This window comes from Delphinapterus leucas, chromosome 16, assembly GCF_059928025.1.
Source record: "Delphinapterus leucas isolate spDelLeu-1000000601 "Yukka" chromosome 16, BTC_Dleu_Yukka2, whole genome shotgun sequence".
In the NCBI taxonomy this organism is placed as follows: domain Eukaryota; kingdom Metazoa; phylum Chordata; class Mammalia; order Artiodactyla; family Monodontidae; genus Delphinapterus; species Delphinapterus leucas.
In genome coordinates, this window is record NC_143144.1 from 54,189,144 (window position 1) to 54,215,571 (window position 26,428).

Genomic DNA, 26,428 nt, shown 5'->3' on the forward strand with positions numbered 1-26,428 from the left:
GATCATATTACCTGTGATGAAAATTTAATTTAAAGGAACATTCTTGGCATAATCCTAAAAAAAAAAAAAAAAAAGAGTAACAGCACAGAACTGCTAAATTTTAATAACTGCACTGCTACTTTACTTTTAATATCATAAATTGTCATTTTTCTTTACATTCCTTTACTGTAAGAGGGGAAACAAATAATCTGAAGAAAACAATCTGATTCTCTCCCACCTCAAAAAATGTATATATATAATAAAAATTGAATTAGAATGCTTGAGAAATTGAAAATATTCTGCCATTGCTTTAGAAAATGGTGCTGTCAAGTTATTCTAAAAGCAAACTGTTTCACAGGCAGAATTGTATCTCACATCAAAGACATCTAATAACAATAGTGTGGGTATAGTCATTTCCTCTGAAGTACTCTAAGAGTTTTGAAATGTAAAAGAACTTTCAAAAAAGTTCCTCTATTGTGGTCTCTTTTTTGCTTTAATCTCAGTTCACACTAGTTGACTCTTCCTCATAAGCACTTCCAGGAAGAACTCAGACACCAACCTTCATTGGTGTGTACCAAGTAGCATATGGGGAAATCCTTGATTTCTACCCGGAGTGGGCAGACACTCTAAGGGCACACGTATTTAGGAACCAGAGAAGGTTGTTAACATGAGGCAGAGAAGAAGCTGACACATAAAAGACTAGCTTAGGAGAAAAAAAAAGAATAAGCAACAGATCCTAAAACATGTATATTAAGAGAAACTTCTGTATTCTGGGTTATAATCCTAAGCTTTTAAGACTAATATCAAGAAAAATCTGCCCTTCTAAAATTTTTTCTTTATTGACAGTCAATAAAGTCTACACCATAACAATATGGCTATCAGCTAATGCGAGATTTTATATTGCCTTTTCTGATACTTTGCATCTCACTCTGCACTGGTGACATTCTCAAATTAATGGAAAGAGGTCTTCACTTCACGAATTACTGGTTTACCTTTGGCATTAGAACTATTTCCCCTAATGTCACTCTTGCAACTTTCAGAAGCTCTGAGAAAAAAAGAGTTCCCAAGAAGATACATTAAAAATTTTTAATTGGATCTTAAATTAGCCTATATATTTTAAAATCTAAATTACTAGATAAACTTTGAAGAAATCAATCATACCCCACCTAAAGTCAACTTACTTAATTTAACAAGCGCATTTCTCTTTTCACCATGCTCAATATAACCAAAATTAACTTCCCAACTCTTTAAGCCTTCTTTTTTATCACAACATTTATTTCCACAGCAAAACTGGCCTGCAAATAAAGGAAGGAATATTAGCTATGATGGTTGGTGACAATATTTATCTATACAATCTGGTATTACCTCTGAAATTTACTCAACATACATACATAACATACATGACATACATATATAAATTCCTAGCTTTATAAAATAATCATTAAAAAACTGACCACAATAATTGTGGTATGTTCAACAATCAAATCAAATTGCTGAATGAACTGTTTAAAAAAAAAAAAAAGTTCCAAAATTCTTTACCTGATAGATAGTTGACTACCTATCAAGTTGAATGTTTATATTAAGATACAGAGTTTTAGTGACTCCGTGTAAGGGAATCTTACACTTTGGAAGATGGAAGTACTAGAAAAGTGTACTCACTAATACCCTAAAAGAATAAGTATATTTTCCAAAGTACATGCACTTACAACTGGGACAATCTTTTTCAATATTTAATAATATTAAAATTGATAAAAATTGAAAATTTTAATATGGCATTTAAGTACCAGCATAAAATGACATTTAAAACACATTTTAACTAGCATTTTGAGATTAAGTAGAATGGGTAATCAAACCTGATGCTCTAAATTTTAGAATCACTTGACACTAAAATCAATGCCTTATTATCATATCCATTGTATATTAAAACCTATGCAAAAAAGGACTAATACTGATGATCCAAGAGGGGAAAAAAAAAAAAACTGCTCAACAATTATTAACTTCAACAGAAAAAGACAAGATCAAACTTATTTGCACAAACTAAAAAAAGCATTTATATCTCAATAATTTGCACCAACAGGAACTGCTTTTTTTTCATAAAAATGAAACTGTCAAAATGAATTTTGAAAATTACCAGTTCAAAGGCTGATAACTTTTCTAAATTGGCATTGTTTTACTCATTCCAAATAAATACTTCATTAAATCTGTATGTGTTTAGCAATGGCTCTATTGTTAAAAAAGCACCAAGATTCAGTCACAGCAAATAGCTTTCTTTCCCCTTCTCAATTAAAACTTTTTTCAATTACATGAATTTAGAGAATGTCCATCAATTTTTCTTAAAGGCAGCATTACTTACTGTCACTTGAAAATTCCATTCAATAAAAGTATAAAATTTTAAAATTGTGATAGACATTTCAACAGTTCTCATTGTCTTAGGTAAAAGCACAAACTAAAATGTAATGCTAAGAAAAGTTTAAAATAGCTTTAAAATTATTCTTTTTCCTTCTCCTCTATAGTACCTTTAGGGCTGATCTTAATTTATGGAAGATGTATATGAGCCATACTGACAGCATAAATGTTTAATCATTTAAAAATGAAACTTTTATTTTCAAAGATTTTTAAAAGTTTTTAGTTTAAAATTATTTCCTTAATGTTCCTATGTAGTTTTCAGAAGCATTAACACTTAAAATGCAATCACCAATAAAGAGCTAATTTTATAGCGTGAGACAGTATAAAGATTAACACTTAAATGCAATCACCAATAATACAAAGCTAATTTTATAGCATGAGACAGTACAGAAATATTAAATTTTCAGAAAAATTTTATGAATAGATTACATTGCATAGAAAAAGCATTTACTGATTGTCTACCAAATGCTTGTTCTTTTTCTGTAAGACTAAATATTTGGGCTCAAACTCAGTGACTCCCTAAGAACTAGCCTGTCTGAAAATTATTAGGCTCAAAGTAATATTTAATTTCTATCTGCAAAATGTGGATTTGACTGGAATACAGTAATACCAACACATTATTCCAAAAATTAATAAAGAGAAAAATTCAAGTATTCATCTGTTGATAGTTTCCTTCCTAGGAAACTTTTAACTCTTTGAACATTTTCTACTTATCTGCAACTGAATATCCTAGAAGCAAAAATTCTAAACGTAAAAACCATTAAAGCATTATATTCTGAACTTTGTTAGCAATATATCATTAATACACCTTCTCTAATTTTACTTTGTATTTTGTAGATAATCACTTATTGTATATATTAGGAATAATCTTACCCAGTGACTTCAATAATATAACAAAATAACCTTATCCTATTAAAAACTAAAATAAAAAAAAGAATTACCTTTCCCTGAAATTACTTCTTTTTCTACTCGCCACCTAAATCCAAACTGACAAGAAAAAAAAAATACATTTATGCCAGAGTAAATTTAAACAATATTTAAATTGTAGATAAATCTTATCATGGAGCCAACAATTAACATAATGACACTTACTAATCTAAAAAGTAAACCTAACTCCCCTCATGATAGTTTTTTCTCTCCTTATAGGATTCCAGGTACTTAAAAGTACATCTGAACAATTACCAACTTCTCTGTTAAGGAACAATCCTCTTTACTTTTTAAAAAAGTTTATTTATTCATTTTTGGCTGTGTTGGGTCTTCATTGCTGTGTGCAGGCTTCCTCTAGTTGCTGCGAGCGGGGCCTACTCTTCATTGCGGTGCACAGGCTTCTCATTGCAGTGGCTTCTCTTGTTGCAGAGCATAGGCTATAGGTGCATGGGCTTCAGTAGTTGTGGCGTGTGGGCTCAGTAGTTGTGGCACACAGGCTTAGCTGCTCCGTGGCATGTGGTATCTTCCTGGCCCAGGGCTTGAACCTGTGTCCCCTGCATTGGCAGGTGGATTCTTAACCACTGCGCCACCAGGGAAGTCCGATCCTCTTTACTTTTAGACTTCTTATTAAAAGTTATAGGTGCCAGGCACAAGATATGTAAATTAACAAAAAATATATACTGTTCTATGACACTGACAGAAAAAAAAGAAGTTCTACTACAATAAAGAAGCAGTATACTATGAGAGTACAGTCTTTGGAGTCAGATTGTTTGGGTTTATGTCTTAGCTCCATCACTTCACAGCTATGTAATACTGGACAAGTTATTTAATCTATTTGTGGCTCAGTTGCCTCATACAGAGATAAAACGAGTACTACTGCTTTGGGTTAAGACGTTTAAATGGAATAATACATATAAAATACTTATAATAGTATCTGGTGTATAGTACACCAGGGGTTAGCAGATAATGGTCTACAGGTCTGCTGCCTATTTTTATAAATAAAGTTTTAATGGAACACAACCACAACCATTCATTTGTGTATAGCTCTTTTCCCACTACAACAGAATAGTAATGAACAGGAAAGAGCAATGGTACCAGTCTGGAGCCCTAAAGTGGAAAGCTGTTAAATTTCCCTCCAGATTCCTAAACGTAACTTTATAGTTGACCCTTGAAAATGGGGTTTAGGGGCACTGACCACTACGCAGTTGAAAATCTGAGCATAAATTTACACTTAGCCCTCCAAATCCAGGGTTCCACATCTGCAAACTGAACCAACACAGACTGTGTAGTACTATAGTACGTATTTAGTGAAAGAATCCACACAGTTCAAACCCATGTTGTTCAAGGGTCAACTGTTATTTGCTTTTTGGCTAAAAATGATACAGTGTTAAAATGTTTTCTCCACTATCTTATAAGACTCACATTCATATGCTAAATTACTATTTTAGTAAATAGTTTAGTTTTCTATTCAATTTAGCATATAGTTAAAAGCTCAGCTCTAGAATCATGCTGACCCAATGCAAGCTCTATCATTTATTAACTAGCTGTGAGGTTGGGAAAGTTACTTAATTTCTCAGTCTATTTCCTTTCTATGAGTAAAATCCTAATCTCATAGGTTGTTGTAATTAAGAAAGATAATTCAAATGAAGCGTTCAATGCCTGGTTAACTTTGCTTATTTTTATTTTATTTTTTAATCATCTATTATTTGAATTAGGCAATTCTGTATTTTAAACACAAATAAGGGCTCGAAATATTTCAAAATATTCTAACTGAAAATAAAATAAAATCCCCCAGTCTAGGAAAAAAAGAAATAAAAAATTCAAAATAACTCTGTATTTAATTCTATTTTTAAGCCCATACATCTATGTGAGGATTGTTTGTCATCCAACAGATGTTGGAATGTCTACTGAAGCATAGTCAAATGTGTACAGCAACAGTTCCCAAACTTTTTCTTTCATTCATTAATCTATTCAACAAATAATTATTAAGCAACTACTTACTGGCTTGGCACTCTGCTGAGAGTATAGTGATTATTAAAATAAGTGTCTGTCACCAAGAAGGTTATAATCTTATGGCGGATAAGAAATGTAACAACTACAATATGTCCTACTAGTTAAAGATTGCATAGAAGTTTTGCCTCAATATGTTTTTCTATTCTTTCCTGACAAATACTCCTGTTGACACGTTGGATTAAACACTTGAATTACTCAGGGTGTGGTGCTTAGCCTCCTTTTCTTCTCACTCTACCCTCTAGAACAAGGAGGTCACACATGCAAGCAATAAGAGAGAAGTATCCTGACTTCCTGACAACACAAAGTTCCATGACCATCCACCTGGACTTTTATGGGAAAGGAAAACAAACTTGTAGTTCATTTAAGCCACTGTTATTTGGAACTGCTTGCTGGTCCCTGTAGCTGAATCTTACCCTAACTGATACAATGATCCAACCAAATTCTCAATGATGAAAGGGAAAAAGCAACAAAGAAGGAAATGGGGGTGTGAAACAAAGGCTGGAATTCACTAAAAATGCCCTAAGTATCTACTATATATATATTAGGCACTTAGCTAGGAGCTTGTTAATTAAAAATGAATAAAACACTGCCTTTGTGTAAGTAAAACTATGAGAAAATGCATAGTAGCAAGAAAGTCAACAGCATTACTCTTTCTCCAAAATACTATGCCAAAAAAAACAATCATTATCTTTGCCAAGAAGATCCCCCTGGTATGTGTGGAGCAAGATATGGGAAATCTCTCTACCTTTCCCTCAATTTTGCCGTGAACTTAAAACTGCTCTAAAAAACAGCCTTAAGAAAAAAGATGTCCCTCTCTCCATATTTCCTATTTCTCTAGGATCTATACTCGTCATATGTGATTTCTTACTTGCACTTACCCTGGTATCTAACTAACTCATCATGTTCTAATAGAAAAACACAACTTGTTTCAAGATTATGCACTTTATTTATTTAAATTATTTATTTTTGGCTGCATGGGGTCTTTGCTGCTGCACGCGGGCTTCTCTAGTTGTGTCGAGTGGGGGCTACTCTTCGTTGCGGTGCGTGGGCTTCTCACTGCGGTGGCTTCTCTTGCTGCGGAACACGGGCTCTAGGCGCGCGGGATTCAGTAGTTGTGGCTCATGGGTTCAGTAGCTCCGTGGCATGTGGGATCTTCCCGGACCAGGGATTGAATCCATGTCCCCTGCAATGGCAGGCGGATTCTAACCACTGCGCCACCAGGGAAGTCCCTATGCACTATAAAGTATGATTTCCAGTAATATACTGTGTTTTTATAAATGGGGAATACAGGGCTTCCCTGGTGGCACAGTGGTTTAGAGTCCGCCTGCCGATGCAGGGGACACGGGTTCGTGCCCCGGTCTGGGAAGATCCCACATGCTGCGGAGCGGCTGGGCCCGTGAGCCACGGCCGCTGAACCTGCGCGTCCGGAGCCTGTGCTCCGCAACGGGAGAGGCCACAACAGTGAGAGGCCCGCATACCGCAAAAACAAAAATGAAAACAAAATAAATGGGGAATACAAATATTTAACTATTTATTTATATCCACTTTCTTCCCTCAACTATAGTTATTTTTTGAGGGCAGACACCATGCTTTAACCCACAGCACCCAGCCCAGTCCTCTATAAATACTGGAAGACAATCAACAAATGAACCAGGGTTGAAAAAGTGTTGTTATGTGCTCCTTGAAAGACTTATACTTCACCCTCAACTTGCAGTATAATACCTTCAAGTAACTCCAACTGCTGTGATGCTTTTTGGATTCAATATGGTCAATAACTATTAGAGATGAGAGCTAGTTTACAAGAAACTGAGGAAGTTTTGGGGATACACGAAGTGCTGGGGTTTGTAAACGGGGTTATAAAAATGCACACTACTACTATCTATAAGAATATCGTGAAGCAATCCACATGTTAAAGGCACTAGTGAAAAATTATTAAACCAATTATGGTTCTGAGATTTAACTATTAAAATGAAAAGAAATCCTTCAGATAAACAAATCTAAGATAGCTTTTTAGGGACTTCCCTGGTGGCGCAGTGGTTAAGAATCCGCCTGCTGATGCAAGGGACACAGGTTGGAGGCCTGGTCCAGGAAGATCCCACAGAGCAACTAAGCCCATGTGCACAACTACTGAGCCTGTGCTCTAGAGCCCGAGAGCCACAACTACTGAAGCCCACGCACCTAGAGCCTGTGCTCCGCAACATGAGAAGCCACTGCAAGGAGAAGCCCACACACCGCAACAAAGAGTAGCTCCCACTCACCCCAACTAGAGAAAGCCTGTGAGCAGCAGCGAAGACCCAACGCAGCCAAAAATAAATTAATTTTTCTTTAAAAAAACTTTTTAAATAGGTTGTCTTTAATACAATACAGATGTACACTATCCAAAGCATACAGATTTATGCAACATTCCTTCCCCTCCCATTTCAAACTGAGATCATTTGTTTCTGGGTCAATTTATCTATCAGTAGGTAAAAATGTGAAAAATGAGATAGGAATAAAAATCATCCTAGAGGAGGCGATCAAAATGGCAGAGAGACATGGAGCTCACCTCCTCCCACAAATACAACAAAAATACATCTACTCGTAGAACAATTCTCAGAGAATACCTACTGAAAGCTTGAAGATCCTATACAACCAGAGCTGAAAGAAAGATCCCCACATAACTGGGGAAGACAAAGAGAACAGGGAGAAGAAGAGGAATTGGGATGAGACCTACGCCCCTGGTAGGGAGCTGTGAAAAAGGAAAGGTCCCCTCACCCTGGGAACCTCCTTCACCAGCTGGGAGGTATGCTGGGACAGATAGGGAGCTTCAGAGGCTCGAGAGAAGAGCATGGGAGCTGGTCTGCAGCCCTGCAGGGTAAAGAAAGACCAGTATAGACGGTCCCCGCCATGTCGCTGCACTTCCTAGCCAGAGACACGTGCCTGAAGTGCACAGCAACTGGGTAGTGAAACTTGGGCTTCAGTGGACAGACTTGGGAAGAGGACTTGGCTCGGCTGCGTGGAGACAGCCTGAAGGGCCAGGAGTGTGGCTTGGGCCAAAACTGGGGGTGTGCACAGGACAGAGAGTGGTTCTGCCACAGCAGGCTCATTATCAGCATGCTTGCAATGGGGCATAGCTCCGGCCACTGCGGGTTTTGCCAACTCTGTGGGTGCGCACACGCGGAGGCAGGGCTGAAGTCTGAGCCAGTGACCGGAGCTCCCACAGTGCGCACACCTTCAGGAGGTTTTCCATCAGTGGCTTTGTAAGCATGCATACATGTCTAAGGGACCTCCAAGCCCATTACCAGTGCTCCCACAGAGGAACCAGCCACTGAAGGCAGGGCCAACAACACTGATCTTTGTGGGCGCATGCACCAGGTGGCAGGCAGCATCACAGTTGCACGTCCCAGTGGACAGCTCCTGGGGAAGAATACACAGCAGCTCCTTTCCCAGAGAGAGTGCTCCAGTCCCACCTACCTCACACTGCAGCTTAGAACCTGACCTGGGTGGGGGCTTCTACTCCTACAACTGGGAAGCAGACCCTGCCCCTGACAGGGCTGTGACAACCACAGAGCAAAGAGGAGGCCCTACTCAACATCCAGTGCAGGCTCTGATCACAACACCACCAAACACACTGCCATCAAGGGGACAAGGGCCAACACATGTTGAGAAAAGATATGGCAAGAATCCTACCAAAAACAACCCTTGCACCAAGAATACTGGATTCCCACAGTCTACACAGGGTCGCTCTGACATAAAAACAGCCACAGTAGATAACTGTTTCTCCTAAATTCATAGAGTCAAAGAAATATAAGTAAAATGAAAAAACAAAGGAACAATTTCCAATTAAAAGAACAAGAGAAATCCCCTGAAAGAACAATGAAACAGACTTCTCCAGTCTACCCGACCCCAAGCTCAAAAAGGAGGTAATAAAAATGCTGAAGGAATTAAGAAAGACTGTTGATAGAAATGCAGATCACCATAACAAGGAACTAGAAACTATAAAGAGGAGCCAATCAAAATTAGACAACCCAACTGCCAAGATGAAAACCAAGCTAAAGGAAATAAATAGCAAACTAAATAAGGTAGAAGAATGAATAAGTGATCTGGAAGACAGAATAATGGAAATCACCCAATCAGAACAGCAGACAGAAAGACAAATGAAAGAAAAAAATGAAAGCAACATATGAGACTATGGGATAATATAAAGCATGCCAATCTATGCATAAAAGGAATCCCAGAAGAAGAAAGAGGAAAGGGAATCAAAAATTTATTCAAAGGAATTATGGCTGAAAACTTCCCAAACCTAAAGAAGGAAACAGATATCCAGATACAGGAAGCACAGAGGGTCCCAAACGGACCTACTCCAAGATATCATAATGAAAATGGCAAAAGTTAGAGAGGATTCTAAAGGCAGCAAGATAAAAACAAAGAGTCAGTTACAAGGGAACCACCATAAGGGTATCAGTTGATTTCTCTACAGAAACTGTGCATGCCAGAAGGGAGTGGCAAGATACATTTAAAGTCCTGAAAGGGAAAAACCTGCAACCTATGATACCCTACTCAGCAAGATTATCATTAAGCATGGAAGGAGAGAGAAAGAATTTCTCAAAGAAAAAAATAAAAGAATACAGCAACACTAAACCTACTCTAAAAGAAATACTGAAAGGTGTTCTCTAAATAGAAAAGAAGCAGGAATCTATAAGAAATGGAAAATCACAATAGGAAAAGTAAACATATAAAAAGATTGAAGACTACTTAAATTAGGCAGTACATAGATTAAAGAAACAATCAAAAAATTCCGTGAAAGCGATTATAATCACAATGAACAGCAAAAAAATAAACATGAAGATGAGAAACAGGACACTGAAACTACAAAATGTGGAGGAGGGGAGTAAGAAAATGTAGATCTTTTAGAAAGTGTTTGAGCTGTTATGACCACCAGTCTAAAGCAAGTAGATAGAGTTATGGGTTAACATACTTGAAAATCAGGGTAAACACAAATCAAAAACATACAACAGATTCACAAAAACCAAAATGAAAGGAACTCAAGCATAATACAAAAGAAAACCATCAAAGCACAAAAGGAAAAACAAAAAGAAGAAAGGAACAAAGAATACAAAATCAACAGGAAAACAAGGTTTAAAATGGCAATAAATACACTTATCAATAATTACTAAAACATCAATCAAAGGACACAGAGCGGCAGATTGGATAATAAAACAAGAACCTATAATATGCTGCCTACAGGAGACCCACTTTAGGGCTAAAGACACACATAGATTGAAAGTGAGGAGATGGAAAAAGATATTTCATGCAAATGGAAATGACAAGAAAGCGAGGGTAGCAATACTCATACCAGACTTTAAAACAAAGGCCATAAAGAAAGACGAAGAAGGACACTATATAATGACAAAAGGATCAATACAAGAAGAGGATATCACACTGGTTAACATATACACACACAATACAGGAGCACCTAGATACATGAAACAAATACTAACAGACATAAAGGGAGAAACTGATGGGAATACAATAATAGTAAGAGACTTTTAACACCTCACTCACATCAATGGACAGATCTTCCAGACAGAACAGCAATAAGGCAACAGAGATCCCAAATGACACAATAGAACCGTTAGACTTAATTGAAATCTACAGGATACTACATCCAAATAAAGCAGAAAACACATACTTTTCAAGCACACATGGAACATTCTTTAGGATAGACCACATACTAGGACACAAAACAAGGCTCAACAAATTTAAGAGGATAGAAATTATTTCAAGCATCTTTTCTGACCACAACCACATGAAACTAGAAATCAAAGAGAAACGAGGGAAAAAACTATTACATGGAGACTAAAGAACTAAAAACCAATGGGTCAACAATGAAATCAAAGAGGAAATAAAAAATATCTCGGGACAACAACAATGAAAACACAACCATACAAAATCTATGGGATGCAGCAAAAGCAGTCCTTAGAGGGAAGTTCATAGCGATACAGGCCTTCCTCAAAAAACAAGAAAACTCACAAATAAACAACCTAACCTACCACCTAAAAGAACTAGAAAAAGAAGAGCAAATAAAACCTGAAGTCATCAGAATGAAGGAAATAATAAAGATCAGAGAAGAAATAAATAAAATAAAGATTAAAAAACAACAGAAAAATCAATAATAGCAAGAGCTGGTTTTTTGAACAGATAAACAAAATGAACAAACTTCTGGCCAGGCTCACCAAGAAGAAAAGAGAGAGGACCCAAATAAATAAAATAAGAAATGAAAGGGAGAAATAATAACCGACACTACAGAAACACAAAAAATCATAAGATATTATGAACAGTTATATGCCAACAAAATGGACTACCTAGGAGAAATGGACAAGTTTCTAGAAATAGCCTGTAAAAACGGAATCAAGAAGAAACAGATGATTTGAACAGATCTATCACTAGAAGTGAAATAGAATCTGTAATTTTAAAAATTCCCTGCAAACAGAACTGGATGGCTTCATTGGGGAATTGCACCAAACATAGTGAGAAGAACTCATACTGATCCTTCTCAAACTCTCCCAAAAGACTGAAGAGGAGGGAACACTCCCAAAGCCATCCTATGAAGCCACCATCACCCTGACACCAAAACCAGACAAAGACACTAACAAAAAAGAAAATTACAGGACAATATCTTTGATGAATATAGATGCAAAAATCCTCAACAAATATTAGCAAACCGAATCCAACAACCCATAAAAAGGATTATACACCATAATTAAGTTGGGTTCATTCCAGGGTCACACGAATAGTTCAACATATGCAAATCAATCAATCTGATATATCACATCAACAAAAGACAAAAACCACATGATCATCTCAACAGATAAAAAGCATTTGGTACAATTCAATATCCATTCATGATTAAAATCTCTCACCAAAGTGGGTATAGAGGGAACATATCTCAACATAATAAAAGCCATTTGTGGCAAACACATAGCCAACATAATACTAAATGGTGAAAAGCTGAAAGCCTTCCTGCTAAGATCTGGAACAAGACAAGGATGTCCACTCTCACCACTTCTACTCAACATAGTACTGGAAGTCCTAGCCACAGCAGTCAGATGAGAAAAATAAAAGGTATCCAAAATGGAAGGGAAAAGGTAAAATTGTCATTATGTGCAGATGACATGATACCCTATATAGAAAACCCTAAAGATTCTGCACAAAAACTACTAAAACTGATATATGAATTCAGCAAGGTAGCAGAATACAACATTAATATACAGAAATCTGTTGTATTTCTTCATACTAACAATGAAATATCAGAAAGAGAAAGTAAAATAAATTCCCATTTAAAATCGCATCCAAAAAAAAAGAAAAATATCTAGGAATAAACCTAATCAAGGAGGTGAAAGACTTATATGCTGAGAACTATAAAACACTGATAAAGGAAACAGAAGATGACTCAATGAAATTGGAGGATAGACCATGCTCTTGCACTGGAAGACTTAATATAGTTAAAATGGCCATACCACCCAAAGCAATCTACAGATTAATGTGATCCATATCAAATAACCCATGACATTTTTCACAGAATTAGAATAAATAATCCTTAAATTTATATGTAATCACAAAAGACCCAGAATTGCTAAAGTAATCCTGAGGAAAAAGGACAAAGCTGGAGGCATAACCCTTCCAGACTTCAGACAATACTATAAAGCCACAGCAATCAAAACTGCATGGTTCTGGCACAAAACAGACATACAGATCAATGGAATAGAATAGAGCGCCCAGAGATAAACCCACATACTACGGTCAATTAATCTTCGACAAAGGAGGCAAAAATATACAATAGAGAAAAGACAGTCTCTTTAACAAGTGGTATTGGGAAAACTGGGCAGCCACATGTAAATCAATGAAGTTAGAACACACTCTAACACCATACACAAAAATAAACTCAAAATGGCTTAAAGACTTTAATATAAGACATGACACCATAAAACTCCTTGAAGAGAACATAGACAAAACGTTCCCTGACATAAATCATAGCAATATTTTCTTAGGTCAGTCTCACAAGGCAAAACAAATAAAAGCAAAAATAAACAAATGGGACCTAATTAAACATAAAAGCTTTTGCATAGCAAAAGAAACCATAAACAAAACGAAAAGACAACCTATGGAATGGGAGAAAATATTTGCAAATGATGAGACCAACAAGGGCTTAATTTCCAAGATATACAAACAGCTCACACAGCTCAATATAAAAAAACCCAAAAAACTCAATCAAAAAATGGGCAGAAGACCTAAATAGACGTTCCTCTAAAGTAGACATCCGGATGGCCAACAAGCATATGAAAAGATGCTCAACACTGCTAGTTATTAGAGAAATGCAAATCAAAACTACAATGAGGTATCACCTCACACCAGTCAGAATGGCTATTATCAAAAAGTATACAAATAATAAATGCTGGAGAGGTTGTGGAGAAAAGGGAACCCTCCTACACTGTTGCTGGGAATGTAAATTGGTGCAGTCACTGTGGAAAAACAGCATGGAGTATGGAGGTTCCTTAAAAAACTAAAAATAAAGTTACTATATGATCCAGCAATCCCACTGCTGGGCATGTATCTGGAAAAGACGAAAACTCTAATTCAAAAAGATACACACACCCCAACGTTCATAGCAGCACTATTTACAATAGCCAAGACATGGAAGCAACCTAAGTGTCCATCGACAGATGAATGGATAAAAAAGATGTGGTATATATATACAATGGACTATTATTTAGCCATAAAAAAGAATGAAATAATGCCATTTGCAGCAACATGGATGGACCCAGAAATGATCATACTAAGTAAAACAGACAGAGAAAGACAAGTATATGATATCACTTATAGGTGGATATCTAAAAATAGTACAAATGAACTTATTTATAAAACAGAAACAGACTCACAGACACAGAAAACAAATGTATGGTTACCAAAGGGGAATATGGGGGGAGGGATAAATTATGAGTATGAGATTACAAATACACACTACCATATATAATATGAACAACAAGGATTTACTGGATAGCACAGGGAACTATATTTAATATCTTGTAATAACCTATGATGGAAAAGCATCGAGAAAAAGGAAAAAATATATATAACCAAATCACTTTGCTATACACCTGAAACACAATATTGTAAATCAACTCTACTTCTATTTCTTAAAAATCACTTTAACATTAACTAAAATAGGACTTCCCTGGTGGCGCAGTGGTTAAGAATCCGCCTGCCAATGCAGGGGACATGGGTTCAATCCCTAGTCCAGGAAGATGCCACATGCTGTGGAGCAACTAAGCCCGTGCACCACAACTACCGAGCCTGCGCTCTACAGCCCGTGCGCCACAACTACTGAGCCCACATGCCACAACTACTGAAGCCCATGCGCCCTAGAGCTTGCGCACCACAACTACTGAGCCCACACACTGTAACTACTGAAGCCCATGTGCTCTAGGGCCCATGTGCCGCAACTACTGAGCCTGCGTGCTGCAACTACTGAAGCCCGTGCACCTAGAGCCCATGCTCTGCGACAAGAGAAGCCACCACAATGAGAGGCCTGTGCACTGCAACGAAGAGTAGCCCCCACTTGCCACAACTAGAGAAAGCCTGCAGGCAGCAACGAAGACCCAATGCAGCCAAAAATAAATAAAATTAATTTAAAAAAAATTAAAGTAAGATGTAAAGTGGGAAGGGAAATTTGCCATTACTAATTGGCACTGATAAGAGCTATTTTTACTAGAATAGATATTTATATAACAGAAGATACGCATCTGCCTCTTTATATGGTAATCCATTTGAAAAAAAGCCTATCAATTTCAAACATCATTTGTGAAAGAAGACATCATTCAAAGTGTCAAATCATAATCACTAGAGGCTCTGGATTAGAGTCAGGATAAAACAAGATTCAGTAGCCACCTGTGTTTCATTTTAGACTTTTCATATCTCAGCTCACAAAGAGTCACCCTTGACTTCAGGGCCCTTTGTAAATTCCACAGCTATTGAGGTTAAATGGTCCAATTGATACTTCATAGATGGAGGACAACTTAGAATTGAATTAGCATCTTAAAAGAATAATACAGGGCACAATAGTATATTAACAAGTAATACTATACGTGAATAAGAACCTTCTTCTATAAATATCTGGAAGGCATACCTTATTTTCTTTGTATCTGGTGAGATCTGCTACGCAGTATTCCTTGAATAATTTATCATAGTATTTCTTTGCAAGTCTCTTCTCCCTAGATTCATTAAAAAAAATATAAATCTTACATATTTAGAAATTCAACCATTGTTTGCTACTTGGAGGCAATGTCAAATAAATAACACATATGATATAAACATTAATGTTTTAAAAGAGGTCATTACTTACATGTGCATAGAATATCTTAATATTAATAGTGGGTCTCTAGGGAGGGAAGCTGGAAGACTAATTGTCAAAGATGAGAAGGAGACTGACTCTTCACTTTTTACCCTCTGTAATGTTTGAATTTTTAAAACCATTTTCAGGTTTTACGTTTTCCCAAAATATTTTTAAAATTTAAAAAGAAGCGTACTACTAGACAACAAATAATACTGTAAAAATTTTATAAATTATTTTTTAAAGACAAAGTCAAGCAATAAGAAGTCAGTTAAAATTGTTAAAAATTACCAAAAGAATCAAACCAGATTCAATAATCTGAGGCACGGTTTTATGTTCTCGATTCAGAACTGTTCCATGCAGGGGCCAAATGCTTTGGACAGGTGACAAAACAAGAAAACACTCAGGGAGCAGGAGAGATAGGACTATAGCATTTGATGCATTATGTCTCACACAGGTACAATTACCAATTCATGTCCATTTCATCCTCCTCATTCCATAGGAATCTGTGATTTTCTCGTATAATGTCCATGTCTATCTTGTCATTTTCCCTGAAATAAAACAATTTTAAATTCAATATGAAAACAAAATTAGTCAAACTTAAGTTAAACAGTGTGTGAGATTTTTGAGCACCTGAGTAAAAATAAGATACACAAAGATAGTTTTATATGTACATATGTATGTATATTTATAAAAAGTATTTCAGTATTTTCAAAAGGCAGTTATAAAGAGTGCTGCTACAGAAACAAATGGATAAGGAATCCACCCATCTCTAGAGCTGGTTCAATTATATAAAGGGTGCTAAATTACCAAAACTCGGATGAGAAATCTGAATGAACACTAAATGGATAAGGAAGATGAATGAAAATAAGTTTCAGAATCTAAAATAAGTAACACCATCCTATTGTGATCTAATTTTAAAAATATATAAAAAATTTTTTCACACCTCATTTTACTACATCTTCCTAGGAAGACTGAGTAAGGAAGAGAACTGAAGGAGATGATTTTTCAAGATGATAACAGACTGGGGACAGAACAAGGGATTGTTGAGAAATACAGGCTAAATTCAGAGGAGAGTTAAGTTTGGGGCTGATGAGCTGGTATAAAGTTTTTTAGGGCACTATCAACTCGGAAAATCGTTAAGTAAAGAGAAAAAAACCCACACAAAACCAAGAGGCTCTGACAGAAAAGCCTCAGATATAAGAAGGAATTTCATGTGTGGGAAATATTACAGTGAGGTCTCTTGTTTGTCCTATCTTTTAAAAAGCAATCCCAAACCTGAGGTCTAAAGAGTTCATTATTTCAAAGATCCTTGTGGGGGGAAAAAAAAAAATCACTGCATAATCAGGCATGTGAGTATTCCTCACACAATCCTGTTATTGCCAGAATCAGCAGGCTGCCTGAGGCCTGTTGCCAGAGAAATAGGGTTCATGATGAGTTGCTTAGCTAGAAGCTTCGAATGGCCCCTCCACCTTATAACAACAAAACTGGAATGGAAAGCAGGAGAACATGACAGAATCAGAAGATATAGTAGCTGTGAGTCTTCAAAGATACCCATACCTACCTCCCATTATGTAAAATAAACTTTATGACACTTACCCCAATCGCCTGAAGTCTTCTTTTTTGCCACCATAGTATAAAATATAGTCATTTACAAACTTTGTATGCCTTTGATACTGAAATGCAAAAAATTAAGGATTTTATTTGTTCAGTAGTTGGGTGTCAATGACATATTAGTGAGTAGGGAAAAAAAAACATAGTATGAGTCTATTTAGTTTTTTAAAAATATACAAATATATACTATACATGCTTATAAATTTTAAAAAGGGTAAATATTAAACTGTTAAGAGTGAACACGGTACAGTAGAGGGGCTTTCACTTCCTACTGAATACTCTATATTGTTTTGAACATTTTCAAGCAATAACTCTCTGGAGAGAAGGACAGCTTCCTATATACAGCCTCACACCACCACTCATTTTATAGTTTCAAATTATAGTTTCCTATAACTATATATTATAGTTATTCCTATAACTATAAATTATAGTTTCCTATAACTATAACAAATTATAGTTTCCAAAGTTAAAGGTGAGAATTTTTCTTCATTATAAAATATAATTTAGCTACGTCAGTAACAATAAAGCCTCCAAAATAGAAGATGTAACTTTTATTATATTAAATCCTAACATGAGGCTTTCAAAAAGAAGTAAATATAAGAGATCACATGTTATTTTTTATACTCTCTTTTAATATTCAATGAAGCTACAGTCATGTTTTCAGTGCAATACAACAAGACACATGAGCATTTTACTTGTTTTAAAAAGCTCCATGGTACTCTCTCTAGAGCTGAACACACACATAACAGAACTGACATAATACTGTCTGTGACTACAGCCTATTATATTAAAGACAAACAGTTATTTAATTGATCACAATGTGTTCCAGCAGAATAGCGAATCAAAACATAATTCTGAAACGAGCAAGAAAGCAATTAACATTTCAGAAAAGAAAAAAGAGAAAAGCCAGATACCCAGAGATCTGGATTCTAGCTCTTGGTCTACCACAAACTGGTCATGTGACACTGGCAAGTCACTTAAATCTTTCAAGAGCTCAAGTCAGCAAACTTTTCCTGTAAATAGTAAATATGCAGGCCATACGGTCTCTGTTAAAACTACTCGACTCTGCCACTTTAGCATGGAAGTAGGCACAGATAACACCTAAATGAATGAGCACAGCTGTGTTCCAATAAAACTTTTATTTACAAAAGCAGGTGGTAGGTGGGACTTTGCTTCCTGGAAGATGGAGCAAAGATGTACAGTTGATCCCTGAACAGGGTGGATAGAACACCCACCCTCCTCATTGTCCAAAACCTGCACATAATGTATAATCAGCCCTCTGCATCTGTAGATTCAACCAACTGCAGATCATTAGTACTACAGTAAAATAAATACCCATATTTACACAAGTAATAGAGTAAAATAAAAATCCTTGTATAAGTGGACCCTCAGAGTTCAAACCCTGTGTTGTTCAAGGGTCAACTGCACTTCTCCCTATTCCTCCCACTGAGAACTAAAAACCTTGGAAATTATATATAAAACAAACATAAGAAGACTCTGAAAGGTAGAGAGAAGAAGGCAGACCAGCTACGGACCTCAGGACCCATGGTATGACATGGTGCTGAGTTCCCCAGGTTTTCTTTTTGCTTAATAAATGCCAGACTTGGAGGTGAAGAAGCTGGATAGCTGGAAATACCAACAAGCACAGACAAAAGAAGTGCCAACAAAAGTCTGTTCCCTGTAACAAAATAATCAGGAGAGAGGCAGCCTAACAGGAAAGATAACTTTTAGGCAGTAACTACTCTATTCCAGCCAAACACTCCAGAAAATCTATGGCCCCACCTCCAGCCATGCAAGAAAAGGGGATCTAGACTTTCACCCTCACCAGGCTGTAACTAGATGCCCCAACATCCCCAACTGAGTGGTGTGATAGAAGGAGGAGCAGATGTTGAAATGCTAAAGGAGCAGTGGCAGATGAGATCCATGGGACAGCTAAGCTATTGGGTTAGGAGATAAGAGGAATAAATAAATTGGTGACAAGAGAACTTCTATAACTTAAAGAAAAGGATCAGGAACAATAAAGTGAAAGTGGTGACTACAGGATAGTGGGTATAATCTAATTGACGTCGTCTCCTTCTCCCTATCCTGACCGCAGTAATAAATACCCAGAAATACTTTCACTCTCCAATATTCCCAACAGTAATATGGATGGCCAGTGGTAGCGGCTTGTGTAATAAGCCACAGTCTTACCAAAAAGTTGAGCTGAGAGATGGCTATCACAGGGAAACAAGGTATAACTTAAAGACAGCCCCAATTCATGCCTGAAAGCTGAAGCCACAGTAGGCCTGAGACAGTCCACAAACAGACCTATTATTTTTATTTTTTCTAACATCTTTATTGGAATATAATTGCTTTACAATGCTGTGTTAGTTTCTCCTGTATAACAAAGTGAATAAGCTATATGTATACATATATCCCCATATCTCTTCCCTCTTGCGTCTCCCTCCCGCCCTCCCTATCCCACTCCTCTAGGTGGTCACAAAGCCCCGAGCTGATCTCCCTGGGCTGAGGCTGCTTCCCACTAGCTACCTATTTTACACTTGGTAGTGTATATATGTCCATGACACTCTCTCACTTCGTTCCAGCTTACCCTTCCCCCTCCTTGTGTCCTCAAGTCCATTCTCTAGTCTGTGTCTTTATTCCTGTCCTGCCCCTACATTCATCAGAACCTTTTTTTTTTTAGATTCCATATATATGTGTTAGCATACAGTATTTTTCTCTTTCTTACTTCACTCTGTATGACAGACTCTAGGTCCATCCACCTCACTACAAATAACTCAATTTCATTTCTTTTATGGCTGAGTAATATTCCATTGTATATATGGGCCACATCTTCTTTATCCATTCATCTGTCAATGGACACTTAGGTTGCTTCCATGTCCTGGCTATTGTAAATAGTGCTGCAATGAACATTGTGGTACATGACTTTTTGAATTATGGTTTTCTCAGGGCATATGCCCAGTAGTGGGATTGCTGGGTCATATGGTAATTCTATTTTTAGTTTTTTAAGGAACCTCCATGGTGGCTGTATTAATTTACATTCCCACCAACAGTGCAAGGGGGTTCCCTTTTCTCCACACCCTCTCTGGCATTGATTGTTTGTAGATTTTTTGATGATGGCCATTCTGACCAGTGTGAGGTGATACCTCATTGTGGTTTTGATTTGCATTTCTCTAATGATCAAACAGACCTATTATTAAACACAGTTTTACAAAGACATTAAATAGCCAAGAACCAGGTAGGAAAAAAGAGTAAGAGTTAAAATGAGACTGAAGATAATAGTATAAAAATGAGAAATATTGACAGCTTGACAAAAATGGATTGGAAAAAATATCTGCAAGTACATGGACTTTGTAAACCTATTTATAGAAGATTAGTAATATGTTTTTATTATTTTTTGCCTCTAAATCTTTCTTATATATTAGTAAAAGAGAATTGTACTCAGAAGTATATATGGCAAAATTCCATATCAATAAACACTTATCTTTAAATATAAAATTTATGTCTATCTGACTTCACAAGATTTTATGAAATAAAATAGATTTAAAAAGTTGTATTAGAAAAAAAAAAAGTTGTATTAGTCACAAAATCTAGAAATATAAAAGGATACAGCATCCATAGCTATGAGATGAAACCTTCTATTTCTTGCTTCTTCCCTGTTAAGAAAAATTTTATTTCAAGCAAATTCAAATGTCTATATTTAATTAATATAATCAAATCACCAACATCTCAAACCAAAAAAAAGTAATGTACATTGAAGTACCATACCTATCCAGCAATTCTGCTGCAACTTGCTTATGGACCACCTTTCCATGTTTTTCTTTCTGAAATGGCTTTTTGAGCAGTAAATCATCTTCAACTGTCCTGGTTTGTTAAGAAGAAAAATTATTAGAAGAGTTCATTTTTCTCAGAGTGTTTCCTATTTCTTTATTTTCATAATTGGAACATGTTTTAAAGAATTCAACTCTTAAAGACTCACTGATCTTCAATGAGATATTTTACATCTCCTTTAACAGCTTAATTAATATCTTGACTTTATTTAATACCTATAAAATGGAGAAGACGAGACTAACAAATGCATGGGTTCTGGTGTCACACCACCTGGGGTCCTTGGTTCAAATTTTGGCTCTGTCATTCATTATCTTAATCTTAAATTACTTAATCTTTTTGTGCCACAATTTCCTTGTTTGCAAAGTAGAGATAACAAAGCTTTCAGTAACTGATAACGGAAAAAGAAGGGCTGATTATAGATGATATAGACTTTAGGTGATCAGCCCTAGTTACTTAAATAGATATAATCCTAGAGCACACAAGACTATCCAACTAGATTGGCTCAAATTCTATTCTTACAAAGTAATATTTTTGAATGAAAAACCTTGAAAATGTAAAGCATTTTAATTTCATTTCATTACATAAAAATGTCATTTATTATATAATTATTTCTATTCTTTTGGTTATCCATGAAGACTGAGTACCCAACAAAAATGTTCAGCCCCAATTAGTATGCTTATATATTGTTTTCAGGGTCAAATAATAAACCAATTTTTATAAGTTTGGTTAATATGAATCAGTCAACCACTCCTAAGTTAATGGGTAAAATCAAGTTTCTAAGCACTGAAGGCTGAAAACAATGCCCCTCCCTAAACACAGCTACTCCACCAAGATCTGGCCTCCTTTGTAAGGTTCAGGCTTTATCTGCTAAGAGTTCTTACCTCTTCCATTAAATAAAGACTTCCATGAACTCCTTCCTCTGGCCACTTAGTCTGCTCATTCACAAAATCCTAAGAATTGTGCTGCATCACAATCTCATCCTCCACAGTAACCTCTAAATAAAGACTTCCATGAACTCCTTCCTCTGGCCACTTAGTCTGCTCATTCACAAAATCCTAAGAATTGTGCTGCATCACAATCTCATCCTCCACAGTAACCTCATTTTGCAGTCAAGTACTAGCAAAGGGACAACCAACCAAGCCCCTTCTTAGCTATGACAGTTGCAAGTAGAGTCCTTGACAGTTGAATGAAAAATAGATGCAACAGAGAAGTCTAAGAACTTTAACTGATTTCTGTTTTTTCCTTATGCTTCCCTTTCCATAAATCCCTTCACAGCACAAACATTACTTTATCTTTTACATAACTGTTCTCAAATTTTTGAGTCAATTCATTATAGTTTAATAAACAAAAATTCATTCAGTAGAGCATCGCTGTCTTCACATGTAAACACAATGCCAAAACTTTAAATATTATTTATACCTCATCTCAATTTAGAAAGGATCGGAAGCAGAGATCAATAAAAAATTACTTACTTTTTTTTCCTTTTGCTAGATTCTCCACAGTGTTCATCATCACTAAAATCAGAGTCATAGCCTCCATGACCATGCATCTGTAAAGGAGTATAGTCAGTTACTTAGAACCTAAATTGCTCACAGTTCAGGAAACAGAATAGTTCAAAAATAAGTTATCTTTAAAAGCCACAATAGTTTTAAAGGATTGTGGTGGGCATATCAGGGGTTATCTAGCCATCTAAAACTTTCAATCACTTTGAAGTAACAAACTTACCCTTCAGAAAATGAATCAATGTTTTTCACTTTAATTACCAACAAGGGAGATTACTCTTTGACCTTTCCATGTAAAACCAGGTCTAGAAGCTGCCATGTCACTGCATACAAGGTTCAGCAATGCTTTACTTTTATTTGATTCAGAGTAATAATGGTTGCTGGTATTTATCAACTTTGTTCCAGACATTATGCTAGGTTCTTTACAAACACTGCTTCTAATTCTGCAAGTTAGGAACTATTACCTTCATTTTAGAGATAAAGAAATCAAGGACAAAGTTAAGTAAATCAATTATACAGAGCAAATACGTGGCTAAGCAGATCTACTTGATTCTTAAGCCCATGATCTCAACTACTACAAACTGACTCTCTGGAATATGCTAACATTTTGATTACTGTATTCCATTAGACTTAATGGATTTGTGAACAGTACGATCGACTGATAAAAATTTTCCTATCTTCTTTCAAGATTTCCTTTTTCTTTGAAACAGTTTCTTCAAGGTAAACCACCTTGTCCTTTGTTCTAGATAACTCTATCTTGTTTCTATTCATTTTTAAATCAAAATTCTTAGAAATACTGAAAGATCTCAATTGTCACTCAGTTGTGTTAGAAAGCAGCTCCTGGTTTCAGCATTACATAGAATTTGGGATATACATTAATGGCGGATGGATGGATTATTTGACTGTATCTGCTAAATAAGGTGGTTACATCAAACAATCTTTAAATCCTATGAGTCTGTGATCTTCATAATTCCATTTTCAAACTTACGTGTATGGGTGCATATCTCTCTTCCCTGCCCCACAGAATTCGAGAGAGGCGGGCCCTAGCCAAGGTTGAGGCAAAGGTTTAGGCCACTTTCAACTCTACTCTCACTAAGTCACACCTGGATCGCACACCTTTTTATCATGTCAACTCCTTGCTTCCGCTGTTTTATCACATCTGTTCAAACCATACCAGCCTCTCACACCTTGTCTTATGTCCTCACTTTCTTCACATTCTGATGGGGGACAACCACTGTGGGGAGCTTAGAGATAAGTTCTGGAGTCAGCCTGACAGAATGCAAACCCTGGCTCTGCACGTTTCATGTCTTTCTTTGGGCATGCTCCTTAACCTCTAGGAGCCTGTTTCCCCCTCCATAAAGGGAGGCTAATGAAAGAAAGTACCGGTCTCACAGAACTGGGCATTAAATGAGTTACCGCATATAAAGGGTTTTAGAACAACGTCTGGTACAGTACAACCCTCCCAATTTTAACTACTATTACCGTCATGATGTTCCTACACCCTGGGACACCACCTCCTACCCTTGTTCCCCCCGTCTCGTTTTTTTCTCGTCCATCCCATATCCATCTGAATTCAGTAGTTGCATTAAAAAGTTCTCACTCACTTCAGGCTACGAATCAACTGACAAGAACCAAGAGAAATTCGAGAAGGGAGACGCGGGGTGTCTTCTGAATCTGCCGTCAAAAAAAAAAAAAAAAATCAACTAGTAGCACATGAGAAACAAGTTTCGAGATCTTTCTCCCCGACCCCAAGCACTCATGGCCTTTCTCACACACCCCTTCCCCTCCTCTGCCAAGTGCTCCCGCTGAGTCGTTGTTCCCTCCTCTGCCCGCGTCTGCAGCGACGACCCACAGCCTGAGCGAGCTTCTGCGGCACCAAACCCGTCGCCCCGGCTGCGTAGCCTCACCACAGTCGCCGCCACTACCAGAGCCACAACGGCCGCCGCCACCGCCCGCTCCCCGCCTCTCCCTACGGGTCCCAGCTGGGCGCTGCTTCCGGTCCGGCTCGGCCGCGCGTCTCACTTAAATGACACCGTTCCCGGGCGCGCCGACTTTGTGTTACAGCCAAAACAGCCCCGGGAAACAAAGGCCGCGGGAGAACAGGGCCGGAAGGGAAGGTGGAGGCTCCCAGCTTTACCGAAGTCGCCTCGCTCGGTTTTTTCCTGGGCCTTCTTCCATTACCCTCTGAGAAGCCCAACATTTAATCTCGTGTGGCACGGCTCATACTAAGCCCACGCCCCTCGTTTGAAATTTTATTTCGTTTTAGAAAAAACCCTGCCTGGATATCACTTGCCGTCCTCTTTCTAGTAACCTTAGAAACGCCTCCTCGGAGCAACCTTGCTGAGCGTCTCAGTCTCCGATCTGCCTCTCCTCCCTCTGCCCCACTCCTCCCAATAAAACAGTTCTCATAATTAGAACAGAAATAGCTTTCCATCGCTTCACCACCCACACAGTAGATGCCATTCCAAATGCAGTGCTGGTGGCAGAGGAGCTCATCGAAGATGCGAGGAGAGGCAATAGGAGCGATTTCACAGGGTCGCGAATCCTCTGCAGACAAGTGACTTGGCACAGGTGAAAAGAGATCCACAATAGTTACTAAAAAAAAAAAAAAAAAGGAAGAAAGAAAGAAAAGAAAAAGAAAGAAGGAAAGAAAAAAATGCAGGCAGGAAAAGTTAAATTATTTTAAGCTCTGCCGGGTTCTCCCTGTGTTTTACCTTTTCTAAATTAGGATGCCCCATTCTGCTTTACAGCCTAGTTACTGGGTTCGTGTCGTGTCTCCCTCCGGCTGATGCTATTCATCTTTGCTTCCTCCTCGGTACCCAACACGGTTCCCTGGAAATCAAAAGCGCTAATTAAATATTTGTTGAATTGAACTGGCACGCCACTGACTTTCACAGCGGGCTCATTTTAGTGAAAACCTTAGCACGTAACACTCATTTTACATCTTTTGCACCAAACAGTAGATAACAATATATACCAGTTCAAGCCCTCCTTCTATCCCTGACAGTAAATTACAGATACAACCTGCTTTACCCAATGCAGTAAATATGATCTTTAAAAATCTGTAAGTTAAATTATTGTAAATTCAATTATTTCAAAATGCAATCAGATTAAACTTCAGTAAAAACGTTTATTAAAATATTTAAAGCAGTAGGAAGCCTCACGATTTAACATTATACTATATTGAATTATTTTGTCAAGCGGTTCCTTTTTTAGTAAATATCTATTCTGTTCTTTTATTTATTATTGATAAAACCAAACACACTTGTACCTGGTATTCATTTCCTTTCTACCAGTATGTGACCTTTAATAGCATTTTCTACCATTCTTAATATATTTTGTCTGTTGCTTCATTTTCCTCTTACAACAAGCCTGTGCTGCATGCAGTGTTATTAGCCCCATTTTGCACGTAAGAAATAGAAGCACAGAACTCAGAGCCACAGGCCTGGTGAGGGTCTAGAAACTGGGAATACTTGATTCTCTACAAGACCCTGCTTTCTCTCTGTGGCTCTCTCTCTGTCAAATTCTTTCTTTTTAAATTTACATATTTGTTTTTATTTTTGGCTGCATTGAGTCTTCGTTTGCTGCATGCGGGCTTTCTCCAGTTGAGGCTAGCGGGGGCTACTCTTCCTTGCGGTGCACGGACTTCTCATTGCAGTGGCTTCTCTTGTTGCAGAGCACGGGCTCTAGGCACGTGGGCTTCAGTAGTTGTGGCACACGGGCTCAGTAGTTGTGGTTCGCGGGCTCAAGAGCGCAGGCTCAGTAGTTGTGGCGCACGGGTTTCGTT

At 37.2% G+C, this 26,428-nt stretch overlaps 1 protein-coding gene across 3 annotated transcripts in view; it reads right to left on the minus strand.

Moving 5' to 3' along the window:
- Positions 1–24,645, minus strand: part of LOC111172479 (protein FRA10AC1) — a 49,627-nt gene extending 24,982 nt beyond the window's left edge. The window contains exons 1-11 of one of the 3 annotated variants that reach the window (XM_022569310.2): positions 24,549–24,645; positions 24,246–24,315; positions 22,612–22,688; positions 21,077–21,172; positions 20,919–20,964; positions 17,294–17,370; positions 16,162–16,245; positions 15,491–15,575; positions 3,327–3,372; positions 1,161–1,274; positions 12–54 (exon numbers count right to left, since the gene is read on the minus strand). In XM_022569310.2, coding sequence (XP_022425018.1) covers positions 12–54; positions 1,161–1,274; positions 3,327–3,372; positions 15,491–15,575; positions 16,162–16,245; positions 17,294–17,370; positions 20,919–20,964; positions 21,077–21,172; positions 22,612–22,688 — 668 coding nt within the window. In that variant the 5' untranslated portion in view covers positions 24,246–24,315; positions 24,549–24,645. Of the gene's footprint in view, positions 1–11; positions 55–1,160; positions 1,275–3,326; positions 3,373–15,490; positions 15,576–16,161; positions 16,246–17,293; positions 17,371–20,918; positions 20,965–21,076; positions 21,173–22,611; positions 22,689–24,245 lie in introns of all 3 variants that reach the window. The other 2 variants (XM_022569309.3, XM_089897944.1) reach the window with 2 other exon arrangements.
- Positions 24,646–26,428: the final 1,783 nt, after the last annotated feature.